We start from the raw sequence: 18,824 nt of genomic DNA, 5'->3' as shown, positions 1-18,824 counted from the left end.
GATGTTTTCTGTATTTTCTAGTTCGGGGAGCAGACACAGTCTCTATAGTGTGATATCTAGGTGAAAAAGTTTCTATGTGCTAAAAATTAACTGACTTCTGTGACGTGAGGCGGCTAGCAGACGGTCGGTTTAGCCAGTCTGTCTGCTTCCTGATCTGGGCTCCAGTTAGTCAAATACGAACTCTAAGACTATGTGCCATATTTCTAGAAAGAAGAGCGGCACCACCCCAGGAGGGATGAGCATATTTTCAATCTGAAATGTAAATATATATTTTTTTATTTATCAAAGGGCACCCTGGAGCATGAGGAGTCCAGGATTCTCCGTGTCCAGCTTGAGCTAAACCAGGTCAAGGGTGAGATTGACAGGAAGCTTGCAGAGAAGGATGAGGAAATGGAGCAGATCAAGAGGAACAGCCAGAGAGTCATTGAATCCATGCAGAGCACTCTGGACTCTGAGGTCAGGAGCAGGAATGATGCCCTGAGAATCAAGAAGAAGATGGAGGGAGACCTTAATGAGATGGAGATTCAGCTGAGCCACGCCAATCGCCAAGCTTCTGAGGCCCAGAAACAGCTCAGGAACGTTCAGGGACAACTCAAGGTATATGGCTTCTCTTTGGCTTTGGGGTGCATTAATACGTTTGTATAATCAAAGCTATGTCAAGTGAAAGGCCAACAGAGAGCACATCAAAAGCTTACTGTAATGCTATTGTTATGTTCAGGATGCCCAGCTGCACCTTGATGATGCTCTGAGAGGACAGGAAGACATGAAGGAGCAGGTGGCAATGGTGGAGCGCAGAAACACTCTGATGCAAGCTGAGATTGAGGAGCTGAGAGCTGCTCTGGAGCAGACAGAGAGAGGCCGCAAAGTGGCTGAACAAGAGCTGGTGGACACCAGTGAACGTGTTGGGCTGCTTCACTCTCAGGTTAGGGCATGTTGTTTTCACAGTGAAGTTAAGGGAATTGAGAGCATTGTTTAAAATGTTTATACTGATGCTTTCCATGTTGCAGAACACAAGTCTCCTGAACACCAAGAAGAAGCTTGAGTCTGACCTTGTTCAGATCCAGAGTGAAGTTGACGACACTGTACAGGAAGCCAGAAACGCAGAGGAGAAGGCCAAGAAAGCCATCACTGATGTGAGAAACAGTAGCTGCCAAATGATTCACAAAACACTTGTGTACTTAAAATGTCAATCTAATATATATCTATATTAATGCAAAAGGCTGCAATGATGGCAGAAGAACTCAAGAAGGAGCAGGACACCAGTGCTCACCTTGAGAGGATGAAGAAGAATCTGGAGGTCACAGTGAAGGACCTGCAGCACCGTCTGGATGAGGCTGAGAATCTGGCCATGAAGGGAGGAAAGAAACAACTTCAGAAGTTGGAGAGCAGGGTAAATCTTTTTTTAAAGGAATTTTATTTTCATATAAAATATAATTTTAGGATAAAATCTCTTGAAGATGTTGCTTACATGTATTCCTAAAATTAAAGCACCATCTTGGAACCTTAGTTCACTTATTTATTATGTGCTATCAAAGGTTCGTGAGCTTGAGGCTGAAGTTGAAGCAGAACAGAGACGTGGAGTTGATGCTGTTAAGGGTGTCCGCAAATATGAGAGGAGAGTGAAAGAGCTGTCTTATCAGGTATGATCATACTCTACCATATCCATAGGTTTATCCATACAAATCTATGATTTTTTTTTTATTGTTTGTAGACTGAGGAGGATAAGAAGAACATCAACAGACTTCAGGATCTGGTTGATAAGCTGCAGTTGAAGGTCAAAGCCTACAAGAGGCAGGCTGAGGAGGCGGTATGTTAAATAAATCTGAACATTTTGACACATTGATTATTAATTAATTAGTAATTTATGTACTGGAACAGTATAACTGATGTTCCACAGCTTAGTTAACAAACACACTAAAAATGTTACTCTTTAGGAGGAGCATGGCAACATGAGGCTTGCATGAGCTGGAGGAGGCTGAGGAGCGTGCTGACATTGCTGAGTCTCAGGTCAACAAGCTCAGAGCCAAGAGCCGTGATGCTGGAAAGGTCAGATGCGAATCTTTACTCAGTAAAGTAAATGCTTTCTTGCATTTACTGAGAAGAAACATGCAGCATTCAGCTTATGCTTGAAAAATGTACTGAGTATTTACATGACTTCTGTATGTCATTTTTTTTTTGTCTCAGGCCAAAGAAGAGTGAAACCCCCAAACCTGATGGGAGCCTCTACTGAAGTCATATAATATGATTATTCAGTAGATTTACATGTAATATTCATTTTGAAATAAATCTGTGCTAACTAGACATTTGTTTTGGAGTGATCTTCAGAGCAATTTTATTCTCAAATAAATTAATGAATTGATTTTTAAAATAATTACACTTAAATACTGAAATATTCTAACATTCTAATACACATAATAGCTGTCAATAATGTAAAAAAGCTTGTTCATTAAGGTTTCCTCCACTCATGCAAGCAAAAAAGTTTATTAAAAGTAAATTAAACTTACTTAACTTTATCATCCTTAAAGGCAATTCTTTGTGTACACAACAGTATACATACATAAACAGCAACACAACACACACTAAATAACACACATTTATAAGAAGTCATTTAAAAACATTATTCAGCAGGCATAAAATAATTCTATTTGATTTGCACAAAGGGAGTTTATATCTCCTGAGGGAAGCAGTTGAAATTCAGTACACAATGGGTAGGCGACATCGGAAAGGACTAAATGGCCCTTCCTGGTCAATATGTTCATAAATTTGGTCCCCACTATCTTGCTGCACATTTTAACTCTTAGAAGAAAAGGTTCTATATAGAAACTTAAAAGGTTCTATCAGGTGCTAAATATTTGGAACCCCTAAAAGGTTCTATATAGAACCCTTTTAAAGGGTTCAGTCAAAAGAAACCTTTAGAGTTCTTTGTAGCCAGGAAAAAGGGTTCTATATAGAACCCTTTAGGGGTTTCCCATCATGAGATCATTTTTGGGATTTAATTTTTGTTTAATTTTAATTAAATTTTAAGATGTAAACAGCTCATATAGCTACTTTATCACTAGAAAAACTGAAATAACTATAAGCATAAGACATCAAGGAGTTGTGTGATCATTTAAGACACTTTTATTAGCATTTACAATGACAAGCAATATACAGGTGCTGGTCATATAATTAGAATATCATCAAAAAGTAGATTTATTTCACTAATTCCATTCAAAAAGTGAAACTTGTATATTATATTCATTCATTACACACAGACTGATATATTTCAAATGTTTATTTCTTTTAATTTTGATGATTAGAGCTTACAGCTGTATCAAAGCATATTAAATGCAAAGTTGACTGGAAGGAATAATTTGGGTAGGAAAAGGTGCACAAGCAACAGGGATGACCGCAAGCTTGAGAATACAGTCAAGCAAAGCCGATTCAAACACTTGGGAGAGCTTCACAAGGAGTGGACTCAAGCTGGAGTCAGTGCATCAAGAGTCACCACGCTCAGACGTCTTCAGGAAAAGGGCTACCGAGCCACTTCTGAACCAGAGACAACGTCAGAAGCATCCTAACTGGGCTGTGGAGAAAAAGAACTGGACTGTTGCTCAGTGGTCCAAAGTCCTCTTTTCAGATGAAAGTAAATTTTACATTTCATTTGGAAATCAAGGTCCCAGAGTCTGAAGGAAGAGTGGAGAGGCACAGAATCCATGTTGCTTGAAGTCCAGTGTGAAGTTTCCACAGTCAGTGATGATTTGGGCTGCCATGTCATCTGCTGGTGTTGGTCCACTGTGTTTTCTGATGTCCACAGTCAACGCAGCCATCTACCAGGAAGTTTTAGAGAACTTCATACTTCCTTCTGTTGACAAGCTTTATGGAGATGCTGATTTCATTTTCCAGCAGGACTTGGCACCTGCCCACACTGCCAAAGGTACCAAAAGCTGGTTCAATGACCATAGTGTTACTGTGCTTGATTGGCCAGCAAACTCGCCTGACCTGAACCCCATAGAGAATCTATGGGGTATTGTCAAGAGGAAGATGAGAGACACCAGACCCAACAATGCAGAAGAGCTGAAGGCCACTATCAGAGCAACCTGGGCTCTCATAACACCTGAGCAGTGCCACAGACTGATCGACTCCATGCCACGCCGCATTGCTGCAGTAATTCAGGCAAAAGGAGCCCCAACTAAGTATTGAGTGCTGTACATGCTCATATTTTTCATTTTCATACTTTTCAGTTGGCCAAGATTTCTAAAAATCCTTTCTTTGTATTGGTCTTAAGTAATATTCTAATATTTTGAGATACTGATTTTTGACTTTCATGAGCTGTAAGCTCTAATCATCAAAATTAAAAGAAATAAACATTTGAAATATATCAGTCTGTGTGTAATGAATGAATATAATATACAAGTTTCACTTTTTGAATGGAATTAGTGAAATAAATCAACTTTTTGATGATATTCTAATTATATGACCAGCACCTGTATAACACAGCAATTCATAGTGCAACAGTTACAGGGATTAACATAAATCCATGTTTCTTTATTTATTTATATATTTTTACCTGTCAACCTAAAATAGCACTCTCCGAAATATTGTTTTTTCAACAAAAAAAAATATTGTTTTTTCAACCCCCTCCTCCTTACTCACCTATCCAACATGTTAGTCACAAATATATGTTGATTGCTAGAAACCACAAAAAAACAAAAAACAAAAAAACAATTCAATGTTAACTTGCAAATATAAGTAAAAAAAATAAATACATAAGTAAAATTAGAATGTGAAATATTTGTCATCAAATAGTATATTAATGACACTCTTATTTTGCATATCACCACCAGGTCATTACTCTTTACCTTAAATAAATGTCAAGTAGTCTGACCCCCAGTTCGGTAACCCATGAAAGATGGTGAACCACATGTTTCTGAAAAGGGAGCTAAAAGACTAACCATTGTATTGTTTTTTTTATTTATTTATAAGCATTAAATATTAATTTTACATTCAGATAAGCATTTAAACAATAAAAACAAAGGACCAATGACAATTTCAGCACTGGGAAGGGCTAAATAGTAATGATTGAAATTAACTGAGTGATGGATTTTTCATGCTCCATACTGAACAAAAAGTAGACTGCAAACAGATACTTCTGGCATCTCTGTGTTATTGGTCAGTGACACATCCATTTTGATGCTAACTCTCTTTGCGATGAGTAGACTTGACATCCTAAAATGGGGATACAAGTCAGATAAACATTTATTAGACCTATGGAGAGTACAGTACAACAGGAAATAGAAAAGAATCTCTCACAATTACATTAAAACTTACTTGAATTAGAGAGAAGTGTGGTGTTTTCATCTGAATGTAGATGACCAAACAAGTAATGCTGCACTCCAGAGTCAAGACCTGCAGTGACAGTGCAAAATATTTATTTATTTATCAATCAATCATAAGAACGTGCATGATAAAAGGTGGAAAATAGAAAAAAAAAGAAGAAGATATCAGTAATTTAAGATTAGCTGATTGATAAGTTTCAGTTGGTACTGTTAGGAAAAAGAAATAATGTACCTTTTGTGTTATTGTTTTGCTGCAGGTTGGTCATGTTTCCTCTGACTTCCACTTTTCAGCACTCTGATAAGGTGGAGCTAAAACTTTAACAGTGCTCTCTGAGATAGATGAACATCTACAACAACCAAATACAGTGTGTTTTGAATAATATACAATTACTTCAGCAAAACAAATACTTATATTTCACTATACTATAACTGCAAACACCAAATACTCACAGTTATCCACTGAAAAAATGGAAATATCTCCATCAGCTTCTCTCTTTGTTCTTCTTGGTTTGAATTCATGTTTATAACGACAGTTTGACAGCGATTTGACTGAAACTTTGTTTCATCTTATCCTATACATATAGGCAGGGCCGGATCATCCATAGACGGGATTAAGCGAGTGCCCTGAGGTACCAGCCAATAGGGGGGCACCAAGTGATTACGATAATAACTAGACCTTTAAAATTGTAAAATATTTTAACTTGCGTGTTTGTGTAGTGGTGAGTAATGTATCGTAGACATATGTTGATTCCTTGAATGCAATGTTAATCAGAATCCACTAGCTGCTCAAAATACTTTGTTCATTGCTGAGTTATGCATGCTCACAAATCCTCTCGTTATAACAAACAAAGTGTAGCCTGGTAATACCAAAATCTGCTACTTCGCTTTGCTTCGTAGACAGAGTCTGGAAGGGCATAATTGACAAGCGTTTACTTTTCTCATGGGAGGGCGCTTGTCTGAAGTTTAAAATCATTGGTGTACCCGTAAGCCAATCATATAACGGGGGACACAATCACAATTGACCTTATGCACAGTTACTTCCTGGTTGTAGATAAGCCAGCTCAGTCATTTCCGGTCAAGTGTACTGTGCCATAAGAACAGCGTCCTTTACTCGGTTTCTCTACATAATCCATTCACATTTAGGAGAAAAGTTTTGTTTGTCTAAGATGACCAAACTTCCACATATTCCGTTTCAGGAATGAGAAAATGCGAATGTTAAACTTATGCGAGGGAATCCGTTAAATCATGCCGCGAGTAATTGTTATGTTTGACAGCGGCAACGGAATGAATCACCTGAGGAGCCGATGTCAAAATAAAGCTGTGCATTAAGTGATTCAGACTAAATTCAGACTAACAAAACTACAGGTCTGTGTTGGATAAACTAAACGATGTAGCCTAGTTATTTAAATTAAATCTAAACATTTCAAAATACTGAATGCATTATTTATTTGTTATACCAACTTATTTAATTTGTATTTTACTGTGAATTTGTGACTTCCTGCACTTGCTATAGCCTACTTTATACTCAGTGCCACAAAGTACTAAATTTGTTATAATATTTATTTTATAATAAATCAAAAGACATGAAAAACAAAGTTGAAATGGCAGCTGCAGCCAATGAGTGATCCTATACTGCCATCTCTTGGTTATAAAGGTAATTTCATTTTCATCTTAAAAAGTCTATTTTTCGCCGAGACATGTTTTTAGCATATTTCTTCATGTTGTCTTCATGAATGAAAACGGAAACTTTAATAATGGGAATTTTACCACACAGAGTTGAGAAACAATAAATGACTTAAAATTTTATAAGATTTTAAAAATGTGTTCATGGCTTTGAAGGCAAGATATTGACTAATCGAGAATACCATTACGTCGTTTAAGAGATTAACCTAACTGCCTAAACAGTTATGATAGTGTTTATTTGTCTGTATGTTAATTCTACAATCATTATTTACAATGTTGCAATTATTTTGTTTCTCAGTTTCTGATAAGAATGAGGCAGGAGATGTTTCTGTGAGAGTCTCTACCTATATATAGCACATATAAAATGAGCTTCACCGGAAGATTACGAGCTGGCTTATCTTTATCCGGAAGTTCTAAATAGAGCTCTGTGCATATGGTCAATTATCGCCTTGCCGGTAGATAAGTGAAAATAGCAGTATTGTTTAGTGATATGCTATTTACACAGTGCAAATAGCTTTAGATTCTATTTATTCTATGTTAAAATAGCAGGATATTCTGCTAATTACTTATTGCAAATAGTGGCAATTATCTGCACCTCAGCATTGTAATACATTATAAAACAGTATGCAATGAGTGTAATTTTAAAATTTTATTTCAGATTATTAAATGGATGCCAGTTTATTGGGACAAGCCCTCCCTACACCTACCCTAACCCTACCCGATACTTTATTTTCAACTTTTTGATTATTTCCTTCATTTTTATTAAAAAATAAATGCTTTTCTGATGTGATTTGAAATTTGAAAAGGGAGAAAAAAGTTCGCCAAAAGGCAGATTTGAACCCCGGTCGATCGTGTCAAAATGAGTGTGATACACGCTTTACCACCTGCGCCACTAATTCTGACGACTGACAATCGTCTTTTGCAAATTTGACTATCCCAAACATATGTTTGTGGGTGGAGTAGCCTCTGCCAACAACCGCTATTTGCACTTAAATAGACACTCCGATTTTATTTTTTATATTCCCAACAGTTAAACAGTTGCCCAAATTTGGCGCTTAGCGTCTACGTCACGGCTCTCAGCCCGCCTTCTATTCTTTGGTTGGCCCGGCTGCTGCGGAGCCAGAGATAATCTGGGAGCTGGTTTGCTATATCAGACTGAGTACAGAAGCGAACTGAAATTGAGCGGAAGTACGAAGTCTGATGTAGTCAGGTTAAACAAAGTGTAGACAGGGTGTAAATAAGAGATTTGTTGTGCAGTGTAGAGCTTCATTGATTATTATAGAGCTTTGTGAGATTGCAATGAACTGAAGTGAAGTGAACAGCTTTTAAAGATTATTAAGGGAGTTTGTAAATGATATTAAATTAATACAAAAGTTCAATGAACAATAAATTAATATAAAGTGATGTACATTGTATGACTAACAATATTGACTGATTTTGCTCTATTTAGTCAAGGAAAATAGTTTCAAACAGTCACATCTGAGCCGCTGCGCATCTCCATTCAAACACAGCGGTGTTTCATTTATGAATGAACTGCGTTTTTAAATTAATCTAGAGTCAGTGATTCAATTACCCATTCATAAAGATGGTCACGTTCCTGAATGAATCAGCCATTTAAACGAATCAATTAAATGAATGATTCAATGATAAAATCAGTGACTTACCACCGTTTTATTTTTATGTTTAAAGTGTCATTTCAGTTATTTAAATCATTTCAATCAAACAATAGCTCTATATTCAAAATTTATATTTATATTTAAAACATTAATCTCACAACATTGTTATGAATTTAAAATATCCATGCCACCTCTGAGCCTCTATAAATGTCTGTAAATTTACCTACATGCCACTTTTGTGTTCTTCTGTGCCACCTTTGTAGTGGAAACTAATTTTGTTAATATTGATTTCTTTTGATTAGTAATTTATTCTTATTATTCTACCTGCTCTTATTCTATTTTTTTTTTTTTTATTAGAAATTTTGGGAAAATATTAATTTTTGAATTTGACAATGACACAGCCTACCTTTAATAAAATTAAGGAAAACAAATGGCATTACAAAAAATGCCCCTGTAAATCACTTTAAGGAGTCAAATATTACCTTGTAATGGGAAGGCTAATTTTCGTTATTGATCAGAAGGTGCTCCTGAATTTTTTTAATGGGAGGACCAATTCAAATGTGGTCACCCTAGGGGACTGAACTTTGTTAATCCGGGCCAACGCATAGGTCCAATACAATCTACAGGGCAAAAAAATATTACGTTAGGCTATAACATGAACTCTCGCCCGCATTATTGATCAATTCACAACAGTTTTATCAAGATACTTTAGGGATGTTAAAAATGACAAACCTCCCGGCGGGCCTGGACAACGCGATAAACCACCTTTCTTCTTAACTTCTTGAAAGAAACGTGTTATGCTAACTAAAAATGACAAGGGTCTGTGTAAACGTGATTAAAATAAGCTAAAAATAATTAATATTCTCACTTACCAATGTAATCGTCGTTCTCCCGAGCGCTGAGCCCAGTCAGCTATGGGATTAGATTTCGGTCACATTTCTGCGCGCACAAGATCACATTTTGAGCGTGCAAAAAGGCATTTCGCACACGCGTGAACTAAGTTTTGAGGAGAAATGTGCGTCTCGCAGATAAGAAAATATTTTGAGCGAACAAAAATTTATTTTGCATTTAAAATAAGTATTTGGATGTGCGCAGACGTTCCCTTTCGCATGCGCAACGTTTCACTTTCTTGCTCCTCTCATACCAGCCCTGTGCGCTCTCAAGTGCAGACGGTTCGCGTGCTCAACACAAACCAGCGTTACAATATGCCATAATTCCAGCCAATCAGAGATGAGGATGCTAAATTCTGATTGGCTGGCTGGACAACAAATCACAAGACTCCCTGCATCACCGACGGCGGAAGAGGAAAAATATTAGATAGATATTTGTTTAATGGCTTGAAAACTTCAACACCGTGAACCGTTGAAGTTTAAACAGCGGCGCTCACGCGCTTTTAGTGATCACTCTCGCGAGAGACGCGCGACTGAAATGCGGCGCTGTACAGACGGGACAAAACGATCGGTGCATAGATACACATTCACGTTGCTTGCCGTTTATGTCAAGGATCATTTTATGCATCTGTTTGGATGGATGAGTTACAAGAATAACCTTTTTAAATGAAACACTGAAACTCCATATGAGCATGTTGCTCGTCAATAAAAGAACTGCACGGCATCTTATGTCACATGATAACAGGGCTGCTGCTGGCCAAATGGGTGCCCTAAGCAGGATTGTATTGTTGTGCCCCCTCCCTCAAATATTATGGAAGTAAACAAAAATACCTACTATAGGGGTCAAAACAGAACTTTAATAAATATAAAAGTAAATAAATAAATTGTAATTAAATTGTATTATTTAAAATTACAATTCATCTATATGTCATCTATAGCAGATAGCAAGGTGACATTGATTCAGTGTTGAAATTCCATCAGAATCATCATTTTGGTTGAGGTTGAAAATTCAATGCTAAATAATATTGGATCAATGTTGATAATTCAATGCTTTTCAGTGTTGAAATGACAAATATTGAATCAATGTTGATTTTTGGTCAGCATTTCACTGGTGAAACTTTAGACTGTCAATCCCTCATTCAACACTTAAATATGGTACATTTTCCTGAAATGTAGTGAGCACATGCTCATCAAACAATAAATTTTAAACAATTCTGTACATTTTGTAAACTCGTCACCACTAACAGCACCGTTAAATAAATAAAACTGTCTGCTGAGTGTGTGGATTAACAAAGAACTGTGACCATTAGATATAACTATTAGCGTCATTTTTCGACTTGCAGGGTCCTCAGTTGCTTTAAATAGGAAACCCTTAGCGTCAATATGCCGACGCCATACTGGGAATTTTATCGTCATAATTAAATGATATATTGGGTAATAACAGTGCCATTATTGCATATATGTTGGGGTGTGATTTTTCAATGTAAACAGCCACAACAGTTTTATTTATATTACATTATTTACACATTTATGAGCACATAACCCAACCCCTGCCCCTAAACCTACCATTTGTCAATAAAACACAAGATATAACAGGCAGATACAACTACCGTCATAATTTATTCAAAAAAATATCTTCCGAGTTAAAACATTTGATTTGTGAGCGGAATAGACGCGATCGCCGTCTCTGTCCGCCGTTAATCCTGTATGCTGCAGTCTGTGCGCGAATTCAAAAAATGCCGCCAGAAGAAGCCTTACGTCAGCCTTGGTTGTGAAATGCTATTGGCTCTTATGTGTCTCGTGACAGATTGCGTTATGCTGTTCTGACAGGCTATTGGCTCTTGTGTGTCTCGTGACAGATTGCGTTATGCTGTTCTGACAGGCTATTGGCTCTTGTGTGTCTCGTGACAGATTGCGTCATGCTACGGGACGGGAGTATCTTTTTTAATAAGATGTGAGCGCATTAACGGAGCGGGATCATTTTCAGCGATTAAAACCTTATGTTTTGCTTTCTTCTTCTCATAAAGACTTCGTATGGCTTCAGAAGACTTGGAATGCAACACGACTTGTTTGCAATGCTTTTATACTGCTTGTTTATGGTCAGTTTTTGCAATAAATACCTGTGACTGCACTTATATTTGCCTGTTGCGTGTTTTATATTGTTCAGAAGTGGGTAGGTTTAGAGTAGGGTCTGGGTTAGGTGCTCCAATAAAAGTATAAATGTATATAAAATGATTTCTATTTTTAACAAATGCATGCAAACCGAAAACAACGGAGGAGAACGTGCATTTTCCATAAGCGTCTTGACCTGACGCATAAAGCAAGCAATTGAAAGCAATGGAGATCCTATTTTGTCATATACTGACGCCTAGGGGCACTTTTGGCGTCTTCATAGTGACGCGAAAGGAGTTTGACCATGCTTCAGTTTTTGACGCCTTGGGAGTGAGAATGGGTTGATTATTTATAGGCTTTTGGATAATCGCAAAAAATAAGGTCTGTGTTCAATCATATTTCATGAAACCTACACGTTTTGCCCATCAAGATAATCTTCACAAAATAATATAACGTTGATGAATTTTGAAGCCTAAATAAAAGCGCCAGAACTGAAAAGCTAAACTTAGGCTATAAACGAACTACAGCACCACGGTCGCTCGCCTTCAGCGTCACCACCACCGCTCTCCCGACAACTGTTTCAAACTTATTTTTAACATGTTCAGGATTTACTCTGTATATGAATGTTAATCCACGCTACATGAACCGGTTCATATAAACTGGAATAAATACAAAACTAGAGCCAAACTAAAACTGAAATGAGACATTAGTAATAAATAGTATAGTGAATAAATGAAATAATCTTAACTAAAGGACATTTAAAGCACGTATTTCTGTACATTTCGAAATATGGTGCATTAAAAGTGAATAAATCCTTGATTAATATGAATATTTTAATTTAAAATGTTTCTCCAAGTATTTAATCTTTTAAATAGCAGCAGAGTGAGCGAGTTTCTGGATATGAACAAAGTACCACATTTCAGCTATCATTTTGTTAGGGTGGATACACAAAATGTTATTTATCCTTGCTTCTAGGAAATCCTATATCTATATGCTTTCAACAGCTTCATGTTGCCTTAAACATTTAATTTTAACGTGGCTTTAAGCACTATGCATCATTAAAGTTTAACTTTCACCACGTAAAGCCGGTAAATGTGGTGTTTGCATGTAATAATCGTAATATGAGTTTACCTTCTAGTACAAACCCAGAGTCTGTATCAGTAGGAAAGCGACAAAACGAGCTTCTTCCAGCCGAAGACATGTGTCGCATTTCGGGGCAAAGCAAAAAAAAAAAAAAAAAACATTGTCGAACAACAATATAATATGCGGGAAACTATTCATTGGTTATTCTAAAATTAATTGTATTACAAATTATACTACAAGTGCAAAATACTAAATTGATAAACTGTCCGGCGTGATGAGGTTTAATGTCTCCGACAGCGCCTGTAGTCCCGTTTAGCAGCTTGTTAGCAACCATCTTTTTTAAGAAACATAACAGTTTTAAAAAATCAGGAGTGGGGTGTAACTTACGGTGCCCTTTACAGGACATTGTGGGGGAAAAATTCGGGGTGAATGGAAAAAATTCAGGGTGGGAGGAAATTTTTTTTCAAATGTTTTGCGTTCTCTCGCAAAACTTTTGCGTTCCCTCGAGAAACTTTTGCGTTCCCCATAAAACTTTTTTGCGTTCTCTCGCAAATATATTTGCATTCTCTCGTAAAACTTTTGCGTTCCTCGAGAAACTTTTGCGTTCCCCATAAAACTTTTGCGTTCTCTCGCAAAACTTTTGCGTTCTCTCATAAAACCATTTGAGTTCGGACAAACGCTTCCTGTTTACTTTGCAGCTTGCAGTGGTTATAGCTCGTATGTTCACAATGAGCGGTTCATAGAGTTTTATTTTGAACTTGGACTCAAATAAATTAATAAGTCAGTGCTTAGTTCAAGGCACGGTTTTGGGACATAATAAAACGCTTAATGTGGCTTAATGTTTTAAAACAGTGACTTGGAGGACCAAATTCGATAATAATAAAAGCTGATACAATTATTAGGCTAATATTAATAACCTTATTAATAATATTACTAAGCAGAATAGCCCAGAATATGAACGCAACGCCCTGCACGTAGCCTAAGCTTTTTCTCCCCCATAAAAGCTTAGTAGGCTATAATGAAAACGGTGATTTAAAAATACAAAATCCGTTGCATTCATATTCTGGGCTATTCTCCTTTATTAATAGTAATATTATTAATAAGGTTATTAATATAAACCTAACAATTTTATTAGTATTTATTATTATTATCGAATTTGGTCCTAATGCCACTGTTTAAAGCCACATTAAAGCGTTTTAGAATGTCCCAAAACCGTGCCTTGAACTAACCACTGACTGACTGTATTTCTTTATACTTGAATCAAAGTTCAAAATAAAAACTCTATGAACCGCCCCATTGTGAACATACCAGCTGCATGAACCTTTCATTATAGCCTACCTTAAGCGTTTTCTATGGGGAAGAAAATGCTTAACGTGCAGGGCGTTGCGTTCATATTCTGCTTTATTAATAGGAATATTATTAATAAGGTTATTAATGTTAGCCTAAATTTTTTATCAGGATTTATTATTATCAAATTTAGTCCTCCAATGTCACTGTTTTAAAACATTAAGCCACATTAAGCGTTTTAGAATGTCCCAAAACCGTGCTTCGACATAAGCACTGACTGTATTACTTTGAGTGCAAGTTCAAAATAAAACTCTATGAACCGCTCCATTGTGAACATACGAGCTATAACCACTGCAAGCTGCAAAGTAAACAGGAAGCGTTTGTCCGAACGCAAATATCTTTGCGAGAGAACGCAAAAGTTTTGCGAGGGAACGCAAAGTTTCTCGAGGGAATGGAAAAGTTTTGCGAGAGAACGCAAAACATTTGAAAAAATTTTTTCCTCCCACCCTGAATTTTTTTCATTCACCCCGAATTTTTCCCACCACAATGTCCTGTAAAGGGCTCCGTATGATGTCACAGAATGGACTGATTTAAAAAAGAAATTCCATGTTTTTAAGAAATATCTATGTATAAAACTTTGGACAACAGGCGAAAACTACTCGCCAAAAGCAGAGCGGTTTTGAGCGTCATGACCTTAAGCCGGCTGGTTGAAGCGGCTCAAAGGGAGGGCCCTTGAGGCCCCCAGGACTATGAACAAGTCCCATGTTGGCATAGTCTTAGGGCGAGGAGGATTCAACCGCCGAGCGCCTCTAAGAAATTTAACGACCAAGTCATTTCTGCCAATAGTTCTGCCAGCCTTGAGAGAATGATTCGCCGCGATGGCTGGCACATAGATCTTGAGCGTGGAAGGGGTGTGCCCCTTAAACAGCAGCTCCTGCAGAAAGGTTAGCACGTGGGACACGTCACATGAAACTGGATCCTGGTTACGTGCTGAACACCAGTCACTGAAGATTGACCACTTGAAGACATAGTAAAGTTTGGTTAGCATATTCTAATGCAGTTTTCACAGTATTCTGGGTGTTTGCTGGCTCAAGCCCACCCCAAAGTCATAATGATTTTCCCTTTATTAGATCTGGCTTTAGCCTCTCCTTCAGAGCAAGTCCATGGGATATTTCACTGTTTTAATTATTTTGAAAAGTTTTAAATGTGTGTGATTGCTTTGGACTACAGAAGATTAGTAAAAAGTAATTATTGATTTGTATAAAAATACAACAGAAACAAATAAGAAAAGTGTGTTTATGTGTGAGTATGAGAAATCAATGTGACAAGTTGTGAGAACACTCCAAATTTTTACATAAACGGTTAATAATATAGTTGAGCCTTGCCTTAAGTTTATTCAATGACAGTTACAAAGTTTTTTTGTTTAAATGTGGAAAAATGTGTTTAATATCAATGTTAGACAATCATTGCTAGACAAAAAGCATTTATGCAGCAGGATTTGGGCTCAAAATGTATAGACTTGTCTCACAGGTGTACACACATATGCATGCACTACTAGGATGTGGCCTTATGTTTACTCTTAAGACAAATGGTTCTAAAGAGTGCCAGATTAGGGGGTTTGTTACACTAGCAGAACCCTTTAAAGTACCAAATAGAACTCTTTTCCATAAAGAATGCTTTGAAAATGCTATTTGACCTTAATGGTGTTATAAAGAACCATTTTAATAATAGATTTGAGTGTCTTTTACCCCTCTGTCTGCCTGGTTTTTATAAGACCTCATAGCCTTTTTTTGGGGGTTTATTTTATTTAATATTTTTTATTGAAGCTTTTTGACAGTTTAAGTTGACACATCTGAGCTAATACAAATTGCCCAGGTGGCCATTCGTTTGAATTCTCTACAAAATGCACATTAACATACATTATTACCAAACACATCATTAAAGAAAGAGAGAAAAACATCAATAATAATAAAAAAATAATAAAAAAAATAAAATAAAATAAAATTTACATCACTGTTAGGTTGTTATTCAGTTCTTCCACGCCAGGTTCCGTATTCCCAACATTAGTAAATGTCTCTCTCCAGTCCCAGTGCAAATTATTATTATTGTTATACTTTATTCTCAAATTATTATTGTTAACAACATCAGCATTGCGTGACTATGAGTATAGTGATGACGTCTTCCCTTGTTTTGTGATTATAATCATAATTGTAAAGATTGTTTTTCTCTAAACAACGTTCAGACTGTCAGCCAAAATCCGATTATTGTGCAAATCTGATTGATATCCAATCATATTTAGATAGTCTGAACGGCAACGAACTACATGAAATCCAATTTGTGCAAATCCATTTCGAGCTACATTCGTATGTGGTTTGGAATCCTATTTAAATCGCATTTCTGGAAATCCGTTTCAGTCTGACCGGTCAGATCGGATTTAGCGTAGCTTTTACACATCCTCACGCCATGTAAAACGTCAACACGTCAGACATTTTTTGTAGACAACAGGCTGAACGTCTTTGCAGAAACAAGCTTGTGTCTTTGCGAAGTGCAAGTCAAGCGGAAAAAAACAATATACTGCTAGTATAAGTACCTCTTTGTGTTTTGAAAGTAGCGGAGACAAAAAAAAAAAAAGTAAAAGAAGCAGAGACAGCAGCACGGAATAAAGTCGCACATTCAAGCTTCCTGTGTTTATGGTGCTGCCTCACAAGATGAAATATAATACTACTGCGCAACCACGACAGTAAGACAACATCTGTATTGCAAACGGTGTTGCAGTTACTGTTGTTTTTAGCGTAGGCATAACAACTAGGGCTGTCAATCGATTAAAATATTTAATCGCGATTAATCGCATGATTGCCATGAATTAACTCGCGATTAATCACAACTTAATCACACATTTTTATTTGTTTTAAATGTACCTTAAATTAATACTTTTCAACTTTTTAATACTCTAATCAACATGAGCGTGGACAGATATGGATGCTTTATGCAAATGTATGTTTATTATTAATTAAACCATAGTCAACATAGAGCATGAAGAGTTGACATGTTTCAAAGGTCATAGATGTTTTTCAAAGAACTTGTTCATGTATACATGAAAAAAGAAATACCAGGTTCCCATTACTTCTCTTTCTTTTTGCTCTGAGCAATTTACTTACACTGTTTACATTTTTGCATGACAGGGCAGCTCACTTCTACTGAACATGCAAAATGTACATTTATTATTTATTATTACATTTGTTTGCCTCTCTGTGCCCACATACTGTATTTTGATGCAGCTAAATTCTCAATAAAACTGTTTTCATTGATATATTTAACTGTTTCTGTTGACAACGGAATGAATATGAAATAGTGACTGAAACGTGACCCATTAAGACTACATAACCAGCTCTAAAAGTTATAGTAAAGTTATAGTAAAGTGTAAAAAAGTATTAAATGTGATGAGATGTTTGACAGGAGTGGATTGGGGGGCGAGCAGGAAATCACTGAGGGAGATATATGTTGCCCTGATTAAGTCTGTTATAGATTATGGCTGTATAGCATATAGAGATGCAGCAAGAACTACACTGGCTAAACTGGAAGTAATGCAAACAAAAGAACTTAGAATATATAGTGGGGCTTTTTGGACGTCACCTGCAGTGGTGTTGCAAGCAGAGATGGGTGAGATGCCTTTACAACAGTCGGCTAACTACTGGGCAAACCTGCAAGGACATGGTAGGTCCCACCCCACTAGAGTAGTAATGCAGGTATGCTGGGAGCATTAAAGGGTTAAAAGTCAGAGTTTTGGATGGGTATGTGGTGCTTTTGGAAAAGACTTGGGGTTGGAGGGTATGGAATTTAGTCCAACAGTTCCGTTGCCAGTCAGACCACCTTGTTGTTTGTGGAACCTATAGTGGACCTGCAGATATTAAATAGTCACTTAAAGAGTAGAGAGGAGGTGGATTTATGTGAAGTGTTTTATAATCATCTGAATGAGGAGTTTAATGGGTATCTGGATATTTACACAGATGGGTCTAAGGATCCTCAGTCAGGGCAAACGGGGGCAGCACCAAAGATGGAGCACCAAAGATGGGAGTCAAGGTACAGAAGAGACTGTCTGACCAAGTATCTGTATTTACAGTGGAGTTGATGGGTATCTGGTTGGCTCTATAGTGGATAGAAGAAACAAGACCAGATAAAGTTGTAATTTGCTCTAGTGCAGTCCTAAAGAGTTTGGAATCATTTAAGTCACAATCAAGGCAAGACACAGTATATATGAAGTACTAGAAAGTTACACAAGGATTTCTCAGTTGGGGGTGAAGGTAGAATTTACATGGGTGCCGGCACATAGGGGTTAAAGGAAATGAAATGGTAGATGGTTTGGCAAAACAAGCCAGTAAAAGAGAAGATGTTGATATATCAATCTCAATAAGTAAAGGACCAACACCATCCTGCACATCACCTGTTCCACCTGCTGCCCTCAGGTAGAAGATACAGGTCCATATGCACTAGAACATCCAGATCGGCCCACAGCCTCTACCCAGAAGCAGCGAGGCTGCTAAACAGACAATCTCCCCCCATTCTGCCCATATCCATAGGCACACATTACATCCCACCACAAAAATAACTGTGACTGGACTGCATCACTTTGCACTTTGTTACCATTGCTATGCAGTGGGGATGCTCTAACCATATTTCGTTGTTAATTACTATGACAATGACAATAAAGAACTGAATTGAATTAAAGCAGAAGCCAAAACAAAAAGTTGGATGGAAATTATGAAAAAGTGGCAGAGTAGTTGGGATAGAGAGGAAAAAGGGAGACATTTGTACAGTATACAACAGAAGGTTGGGAC

The 18,824-nt window shown here is 37.1% G+C and overlaps 1 protein-coding gene and 1 long non-coding RNA gene across 3 annotated transcripts; one reads left to right on the top strand and one right to left on the bottom strand.

Annotated features, from left to right (window-relative positions):
* The first annotated feature begins 286 nt into the window (after window positions 1-286).
* LOC131540369 (myosin heavy chain, fast skeletal muscle-like) lies at window positions 287-1,816 on the top strand. The gene is made up of 6 exons (XM_058775091.1): window positions 287-597; window positions 719-922; window positions 1,008-1,133; window positions 1,220-1,390; window positions 1,536-1,640; window positions 1,712-1,816. Exons 1-6 carry the CDS (start codon window positions 391-393, stop codon window positions 1,814-1,816), a joined length of 918 nt encoding a protein of 305 aa, XP_058631074.1. The 5' UTR covers window positions 287-390.
* Window positions 1,817-5,030: 3,214 nt separating this feature from the next.
* On the bottom strand, window positions 5,031-8,481 carry LOC131541658 (uncharacterized). Of its 2 annotated transcripts, XR_009271555.1 has the most exons (4): window positions 5,769-8,481; window positions 5,551-5,665; window positions 5,311-5,388; window positions 5,031-5,208 (listed from the first exon to the last, which is right to left on the bottom strand). It is a non-coding gene; the product is annotated as an uncharacterized LOC131541658 (long non-coding RNA). The 2 variants fall into 2 exon arrangements; XR_009271554.1 differs by having other exon boundaries at window positions 5,551-8,481.
* Between the last annotated feature and the right edge of the window lie 10,343 nt (window positions 8,482-18,824).

Source organism: Onychostoma macrolepis, chromosome 05 (genome assembly GCF_012432095.1).
Source record: "Onychostoma macrolepis isolate SWU-2019 chromosome 05, ASM1243209v1, whole genome shotgun sequence".
Taxonomy (NCBI): Eukaryota; Metazoa; Chordata; class Actinopteri; order Cypriniformes; family Cyprinidae; genus Onychostoma; species Onychostoma macrolepis.
This window is presented reverse-complemented; position numbering and strand designations above follow the sequence as displayed.

Bases quoted from the DNA above. Each gene is read 5' to 3' on its own strand.
- LOC131540369 (XM_058775091.1), top strand. From the start codon at position 391: ATGGAGCAGATCAAGAGGAACAGCCAGAGAGTCATTGAATCCATGCAG. The intron at 598-718 runs GTATATGGCTTC...TGTTATGTTCAG, and splicing joins ACGTTCAGGGACAACTCAAG to GATGCCCAGCTGCACCTTGA. The intron at 923-1,007 runs GTTAGGGCATGT...TCCATGTTGCAG, and splicing joins TTGGGCTGCTTCACTCTCAG to AACACAAGTCTCCTGAACAC.